Source organism: Suillus fuscotomentosus (genome assembly GCF_016647785.1).
Source record: "Suillus fuscotomentosus strain FC203 chromosome Unknown F5891scaffold_394, whole genome shotgun sequence".
NCBI lineage: Eukaryota > Fungi > Basidiomycota > Agaricomycetes > Boletales > Suillaceae > Suillus > Suillus fuscotomentosus.
The window spans coordinates 1-8,235 of NW_024539906.1; the positions used below are offsets into that span (position 1 = coordinate 1).

At 49.3% G+C, this 8,235-nt stretch overlaps 2 protein-coding genes and 1 non-coding gene across 3 annotated transcripts; 2 read left to right on the top strand and 1 right to left on the bottom strand.

The window, feature by feature from the left end:
• The first annotated feature begins 675 nt into the window (after positions 1–675).
• F5891DRAFT_1089562 (uncharacterized protein) lies at positions 676–2,274 on the top strand. The gene is made up of 11 exons (XM_041363496.1): positions 676–709; positions 771–867; positions 923–951; positions 1,007–1,037; positions 1,092–1,124; positions 1,176–1,252; positions 1,306–1,360; positions 1,415–1,507; positions 1,555–1,665; positions 1,717–1,757; positions 1,820–2,274. Exons 2-11 carry the CDS (start codon positions 834–836, stop codon positions 1,991–1,993), a joined length of 678 nt encoding a protein of 225 aa, XP_041216289.1. The 5' UTR covers positions 676–709; positions 771–833; the 3' UTR covers positions 1,994–2,274.
• A 454-nt stretch (positions 2,275–2,728) lies between these two features.
• F5891DRAFT_1133125 (uncharacterized protein) lies at positions 2,729–6,657 on the bottom strand (the record flags this gene model as incomplete). Its single annotated transcript, XM_041364751.1, has 13 exons — positions 2,729–2,914; positions 2,950–3,051; positions 3,116–3,173; positions 3,239–3,305; positions 3,405–3,466; positions 3,496–3,566; positions 3,620–3,934; positions 3,998–4,373; positions 4,406–5,199; positions 5,245–5,631; positions 5,680–5,970; positions 6,023–6,413; positions 6,461–6,657. 13 exons carry the CDS (start codon positions 6,655–6,657, stop codon positions 2,729–2,731), a joined length of 3,297 nt encoding a protein of 1,098 aa, XP_041216290.1.
• Positions 6,658–7,261: 604 nt separating this feature from the next.
• On the top strand, positions 7,262–7,335 carry F5891DRAFT_t151. The gene has a single exon. It is a non-coding gene; the product is annotated as a tRNA-Ala (tRNA).
• The last annotated feature ends 900 nt before the right edge of the window (positions 7,336–8,235 follow it).

Here is an 8,235-nt window from a genome sequence, read left to right on the forward strand (position 1 = left end):
TACTTGTAAGAAACATCATTTCTAGGTGCTCTGCATACGCTTGGACTTTTTCAATGTCAGGTGAGCATGCCGTTCGATTGTTGTGAACTTTCTGCTTATTAGCAATCGTAGACATTGCATGGAATAATAGGAAATCGACCCGCAGGATTTGAGATTTATGGTATCATTACGAGGGGCGGCGCCCGGGTGCTGAGGGCCCCGAGTACTTATGAAGTCCGTGGCACATCTGATGCTCTGCGTTCTATCGTGCTGAGGTGCCTTGAAGCAGTCAAAGATATTTGACCGGTCGACCCTTGCTTGGCATGTTGCTTTATCATGGTGCTGTTGGCTGAAGGCCTGGTGAGTCACGCTTGACCCTGATCAGAATTGTTATATATTCTGCCTACCAGGCTCTATACTAGCGCCTCCATCCTACTCTCTCTTATACATGGACTCACAAACCTTCATTAATCTCTCAACCATCATCCAGTCCCAGAATGTAAGTGACTGATATTTGTTGACATCTTCGTTTCACTCATATCTATAATCTTGGCACTGGCAGTATTTTTTCGGTGCCATCGTTTCGACCATAACAATATCTCATAGCTAACAGGGTTCGCGCTAGCATCACTGGTGGCTTCTTGGGTGCGCGATCTTGCCGTTCGTCCAGCCGTCATTCATCAATATCTTGTCACAGGTCTACGATTGTTTCCTAATCTTGGACCAGGAGGTGATTTCATCTTTGCGAGATATGATAGCATGTCTATAGACAGGCTGATTGTTGTGTATAGGTATCTTTGATTCATCGGCCACGGTGGAGCAAAGGAAGTATTCTTTATATCGTGACGAGATACATGCCAGCCTTGATGCTCTCTGTACACTTATGCAGTGAGTCCAAATGGCATGCTCTGTCGTCAACTTGCAGCTAATCAGGATACTGAAGTGAACTATCTCCCGAATGAAAATATTGTGGTGAGCATTAGTTGGGAACAATGTCATCTGCCATCCTGAGGATTCACCGATATAGACTTGTAAAATTCTACAGTCAATGTGGTATTGTAAGTATTGCAACAACAGAATTTCCCAGTCCCGCTTTAAAGTTCGTCCCTCAGGTACTGCTGCATTGTGCATCACCGGTGCAGAAAGTATTATGATGTTTATAGTGTATTCACGCAGAATACTCACAGGATCTCCAGGTATCTTCATCCTTCGTACCTATGCATTATGGGGACAAAAGAAATCCATTCTGGGCCTTTTGTTGTTAACGGGACTGGTGCGCATACAGTTGCGTTCCCACATTCTGTACTCTGACATACCTCACTTCAGTGCCTGACGATATTGAACATGGTAATAATACTGAAGGTTTGGGGCCAGTCGGAACGTGAGTGTCTTGAAGAAGACCACATGTAAATCGCTCAGTGTAGGTCGACGACAGTCCAACTATCAGACATAGGTGGCGGTTGTTACTCACTATCCCACGACACAAAGGCTGCATATAATTGGTCACTTATAGCAGCATTCGAGCTTGGTGAGATCACGAAGCCATAAATGTAGTCGAGTCCTCACTTTTGCCAGAGGTCATGGTACTCACCATGATTCGTGTATATTGGGCATACCGCGAAAGAGGGTATCGGCTGCTCAATATCCTTCTACAACACAACATCTTTTACTTCGGAACTGGGCTAAGCAAGTAGTACCTTCATGACTGTCAAAACGGAATTAATCTTTCAATTCTAGCGCTATCTGTGCTCAATCTTTTAGCCTTTGAACTGCTATCGGTGTGTAGAAACCCGAATCCAACTCGACGTCGGCTGGGGATCCTGATACTTGTTTTACGCAGTTCAACTCCTCAAATATGTTTGCAACATTTCAAATCGTCATGCATACGATCCTCGTGACTCGGATGCACCTACGGTTTTGCAACACCATTTGCGACTCCCCTGAGCCCGGAACCACATCACACTCTCAATTGACAGATATTGAACTTCAGGCGCGTTCGCATTCGAATGCATGATGATTCGATGGAATCTGTACATCTCATTTTCATTCCGGCATTTTTTTCTGTTGTGTTGCGACGAATCCAAGGTGTTGTTGGGCCATCCGGAAAAGTGACAGATACAGGGTATATAGTACTCGCTAGGCTAACAAGTAAGAGGTGCTGAAGTTTACATTAGAACGAGGTTTCTCGAATTGGAGCGCGACTCGAACAATGACGACAAAAACTTGAATACTGAAAGAGTTGACCACGACGTTAGAGAAAAAGGAGAATCTCAGACCAAATAAGCAAGTAAGGACAAGGAGCAACTCGTCCGACCCGCTGTGTCACCAACATAGCAATCTTTGCCTCTTACTATACTATGTACTATACAGCCCCTTCGCCACTCAGCCACAGATCCCCATAGACCCATATATACTCGCTGCGCGCCTCTCCCCACCTCAGCATTGTTTTATTAACATCCTGAGTCTTCACTAAGCCGAGCCGCACAGGCCCGAGCATCGACACTCCTAGTCATAACCGATGTGCCGAAGTGGAAGGTATCTATGGTACCAGACTCAAGATCAGATGTTGGCCATGGTACCAGAGATCCTCTTTCACTTCAACCATCCACGTACTAGCGTAGCACATCTGATCTGAATCTCTACAACACTCGAGCATATGTAGTTCAAAAAATTCAATAACAAGATTAAAATAATCATATGTACAATGGTCACGCGCGTCCGCCTCCAACACCAGCACCAGCACCTCACCTCATACCGCCCTCGCAGGCTCAGGCTCAGACACAGTTACAGACACAGGGATCTGTTCCTTCCCAGCCTGCACGGGCGTCGGCTCCTTCACGCTCTTCGTAAGATCAGGATTCCACTCGCCCGCCTTCGCCTTCATAATCCACCGCTCCCGCCTCGCTTCCTCTCGTCCGCAGGTCACTAAATCCGCCTTGGACGGGATCCGCCACAAAAAGTCTTCCGTACCGATACGAAAAACAAGCGATAGGTCCGGACGCATACTTTCGTTTCTAGTGCGCTACGCGCGAGCACCGCTGGGGTACTAGCAGTAGCCGAGGAGGGATGTTCCTGCAAAACAAGTATTAGCATTCGTATGCGTGTGAGCGAGCGAAAAGTGAAGAGTAGCATATACGCACTTGCGAAGAAATGGACGTCCAACGCGGGACTGTGATATGCCCTCTGTGATAGGACTCTGTAAAGTATCAAACCCATCAACCCCACGCGATAAGACTTTTATAAGGAACAACGCACCGACACGAACGAATCCACATACGCCTGCCACCTCTCCGCCAACATCTCTGAATCATCAATCCTCGAATCATCTTTCCGAGCAATTGAATCGTCATCGTTTTTGTGTCTGGAAGTCTGTTCCAGTTCCAACCGCGCATGAATACTCGAAAGGACCTGAAAATAGAAAAGACGCACCCAATCTATACGGAAAATGTTCTCATCAGGTCCAAGCAGATTTTCCGCAAATCGTCGACTATTAAGCTGATCTTGGATCGTCGGCACTTGTATGCCCGATCGCGCTTCAAAAGCTCAAAGAGCTCTTGACTCCTAGAATCAGCCAACACAATCTGGACCTACGCCCACATCATCAGATAATGATCTCAACTTAAATAGGAGGACGACGCACCTGCTTGATTAACGACCCAATAACTTTATCGATCGTAAATATTCGATATGCATCCTTCACCCCAAACATATACCGCATCTGCTCCTCGAACACATATTGTTCGATCTCATTGTCAAATAGCCTCTCGCACGACTCGAGCATCAGATCATAGAAATGATCTGCATGAGCAGCACGGTCGTCTAGCTGAGCGAGTTCGACGAGGGACGGCATCCCTAGCGGTGGAACGACCGACTTCGCTTTAGACGCTGATTTGGGCGTTTCGATAGCGATGCGCGCACTGAGCTTTTTGAAGAATAAGAGTCTGGAGTATAATACCTGTAGTCAAACGAACGCACGTTAGTGATGGAAAAGTGGAGAATCAATAGAAAAACCACGTACCTCTAAAAGTCGCAAAAGCACATAAAACACAGTATTCCCAAAGAACACATTCTTCCTCGATGCCTTGCGCAATGGCACGACAGGCTCCCGTTCCCCCTCCTCGACGGCATCTACCTGCATCGCATCAGGTATCGCAGGAGACGCAGGTCTTGAGGTAGGTCTCGAGGAAGACGGGGATGCTGCTTCCTGCGCACGCGTCTTCCTCCCCGTCAACTTCGCCTGCTCGCTTTTCAGTAACTTCTTCCTCAGATCTCCACCCGAACCGAGCCCACCCTTCCTCTTCTTCCCCCCATTCCCACCCGCAACACTCCCTGTCTCCCCATCATCCCCATCGTCCCCCATCTCAACTTCCCCCGCTTCTCCAAGCACAAACGCTCTATGAACACCTCTTGATCCAAAACGAAAAACAGCGGAATGAACGTCCGCAGAAACCCTTCGATGCGTCTTCGCTCAGGAGCCCCGATCTGCCCTTGCGTCCTGTCCAAAAACGACAACGCCATCTTCACAGCATCCTGCAAGACACCCGTATCCGCAACCTCGTACGCCAGCTGATGCCGCACCCTTGCACGCGCAAACAACGGATCTACAAGCGCAGCCCGCTGGCTCACCTGCGCATCGCGCGCAGCTTCGATCTGAGCCACTAGCGCTTTTGCTGAAAGAGCTTTTTTGTCTGCGGCTTTACATGCGATCCCCGCGTGGTCCAAAGCACGAGAAGCGTTCCGGGCGTCTACTTCCCTCCATACTTTATTCCACTCCCTCTGTGCGCGTTTCCATTCCTCTTCTTTCTCTTTGAGGCGCATGAGGACGACGGGGATAGCGAGGGCTGGTGCATCTTGCATCGCTTGCAAAACGTCCAGTCCAGCTTCGCGTCCGTATATCTTCTTGATGACGCGTGCATGCACCGCTTTGCCCGAGCCTCCAAGGTTGGGCTTCAGCTTAAACGCAGATCGCTCTTCGAGCGGAAGTTGGGCAATTTTGGCAGCGAGAGGCTCGAGGATAGCGATGGTGCGCGTGGCTGCTTCGACGTGGAAATCGTACTCGTGGCGTTCTTCTTCGGAGCGGTGGAGAGCTTCTTCATAGATGTTTTTCTTGTGTGCTATGAAGCCTGCGTCTTCGGACGACCAGGTGGGGTGCGAGACCCATTCGTCGTTGAGGACTGCGCGGCACATCTCGTCACGCCCTGCGCAGGTGACGTTGGCTTCCTGTGTGGTGGTCAGTATGAGATGAGTAGAGGGGTAAGGACGTACACTAGCTGGCATTCGACGGTAGCTTCCTAGTTGAAGCCCTGCACTAACTCTGCCCGGGCGGATCGGGACGACCATAGAGCCTCCCTGACCTTGTGCCCTCGCCCAAGTCTGCTGCTGCTGACTCTCCTCCAGCACCCACCGCTCCCTCTCACGCCTATCATCCCAGCCAAGAATCTCCCTAAACTGGCGCATTAACTCGGCGTCTCCCAGGAAATTCCGTGCTTCACGGACGAGACGTGCAGTATCTATAAGCTCCTGGGTGAAGAGATTTACGAGCTTCAAAAACTCGTTGTAAGTGTCTCGATTCCCCAGCGCACGCTTGACGCGGTCGAAGAAGTGTGTGTCGTCTGGTGGGAGGAGAGAGGGTGGGAGGGGTGGCTGTTTGAGCTTGGATATGTCAGTGAGTTATTTGTATTTCGGGAGTCAGGGTGTCACCTTGGAGGGAGCTTTAGGTGCGGCGGAGACAGTGTCCCGTTCGTTGGCCTTACGCTTGCGTTTTTGAGGGACAGAGGGCTCGATGAGAGGTTGGGGGTCTGTGCGACGGCGGACAGGCTTGCCATCTAAGGGCGTATTTGATCGCGTTCGACGTCCTGTTGGGGCCGTGATATAGCTTTCTTCCGCTTCGTCAAAAAGAGCCTGGCTCTTCTCTGGCATGAAAATCCTGAAGTCGGCGCGCAAATCGGGATCGTCCTTGAAAAGACGGGCAATTTCAGCTGACACTTCGCGCTGTGAAACATGAATTAGGATTTGATTTGAATGCGAAAGGCAGAAAGCTCACCTCGTCGACGGCGTCGGTAGTGTTATGGTACTTGCCGAGAATCTCTAGAAACCGGCGGTAGGTAGCCTCGTCGCAGCGTTGCTTTATCTTTTGGACATACTGAACGGCTGGTTCTATAGATGAGCTATCGAGACTGCCGTACATGTTTGCGTCGGGTTCAGCCAATACGGCAGGTGGAGGAGCTATCGGAGCAGAAGGCCAAGAATCGTCACGAGTGGACTGGAGCATCGTGCCAGTAGGGGTTGTGACGGTAATGAAAGAAGACTGTTGTGGGTCAGAAGAGCACTCGATGCGATAACCGACAGGGAGGAAAGTGTTGAAGCCTTGGATAAGGTCGGGATGGCCATTAAAAAGGTGGGAGACGCGTTTTATGACGCCTGGTGTATCGATACTGTAGAAATATGAGGAATGAATTTAGGAAGAAGAGATAAAACGCACAGTCCACTCTTAAAGTCCTTCATGATGTCAAGGAAGTGGTTGTAAACATCTGGCTGGTCGTGGAACTGTACCTTGACAGCATCAAGGTAGCCCAAAGCATCTGTGACATTGAGGGGACGCTCTAGCAAAGGCTGAGAAGGGACTTGGAAAGAACCCATTGGTGGTAGACGTGAAGCAGGACGTGATGGAGGTGGCATTGCTGGAGATTGTGGCCGTGATACTGGTGGGATACTAATATCTCTAGTAATGATGGATTCTTGAGGTCTATTGACGTCAGGAAGGGGGTCCGAGTTAGATTTTTGTACTTCCTTGCCGTTGTCCGGGGCGATTATGGTCATTGGAACCTCTTCGCTTGTACAGGGTCCATCTGGGTTCGGGGTTGTTTCACGACCTTGCTCACCAGCGCCCGATTCACCGGTTTCGGTTAACTGGACATTCTCAGCGGCCTTGTCCTCTACGGTAGTCTCGTCTTTCATCTGCACGTCTGCAGTTGACATGTCCGTTGACAGCACCGGTACAACTAGAGTCGTGGGTACAGCGTCCATCAAGACAGGAATACAGTGTGACGAAACTTCGCAAAGTACACGATCAAGGTCCACCCGGGATTCGCCGAGAGAACGATAACTTAAACCAAATATCAAATCAAGGTGCATCTTACGCTATAAAATACGGCAGTCAAAGTACTGATCACCAGAGTACACCGCCCAAAAATCAACGCTTGAGAAATGCATGAGAACCACGACGACTACACCTCCTGCTTCAATCATGGATATAGGATCCATAAACAGGTGTCTTTCCGTGGGGCATATGGTGTAGCTGGTTATCACATCCGCTTAGCATGCGGGGGGTCTCCGGTTCGAGTCCGGATTTGTCCACATTTTTTTCCTACGTAACCCAAGTACTGCGTGAATTCGTCCCCATTACCTGCATCATCAAGATACCGATAGCTCGCACACTATTTGGCACATCATCTGGTATTCAGATCTTCATAATTGGATCTCGATCGAACGCGGAAATTCACGGCTCCCGAGCGCCTTCACTCACGATAATGATCTAGTGTCGCGTCTGTCAATACAGCCCAGCGAGAGGACTGGATTCCTTCGAATTAAATCAATCGATCAGTGCACTGTCGCTCAACTTGGCTCTCGCGCACCCATCCGCCCAAGCAATCGCATGAATGGTTGCCATCACAGAGAAAGGACCCACAGTCGGTGCAAGTGTCTAGTGCCAGTAGGGGTAACGATTTGAACTTTGTCAACACATATATCAAATCACTGAACTATGTACCACGATGAAACATCGTCCAGACCTATGTCATCTTGAAACATACTTCGGAACACCAATCAATACCATCACGAAAGTATGAAAGCAGATTCTCCTGCTCTTTGTATAGCACCAGACATCCGCTGACTTCACTGAGCATTACACACCATTGTCAGTCGATATATGCACACGCTCCTGGAAAACGATCGAGGTCATCCCAGTTGCTGCGTCGGAATCGGCCACGAGCCTAGCGTGATACTCTCGAATGCTAAGGATCAGACGTGGTCCCAGCACAAACATCTGCACGACCTCCAAGATCTCAAGCAAGCCATAAAAAGTCTGAGTTTCGACAGGATTTTGGCCCTATAGCAATGATGAATCGTGGTCACATGCAGAGCTAAGTGAAAGATTGACATACGCTTGAGAGTGTTGGAGAGTAATCAGCAATGAGCTGCAAACAAGAAATAACAACAAAGCTACCACGTCCGATCTTTTAGTGTGAAAAGGGAAAA

Bases quoted from the DNA above. Each gene is read 5' to 3' on its own strand.
- F5891DRAFT_1089562 (XM_041363496.1), top strand. From the start codon at position 834: ATGCCAGCCTTGATGCTCTCTGTACACTTATGCA. The intron at 1,125-1,175 runs GTATTATGATGT...CAGGATCTCCAG, and splicing joins GTGCATCACCGGTGCAGAAA to GTATCTTCATCCTTCGTACC. The intron at 1,758-1,819 runs GTGTGTAGAAAC...TGTTTTACGCAG, and splicing joins TAGCCTTTGAACTGCTATCG to TTCAACTCCTCAAATATGTT.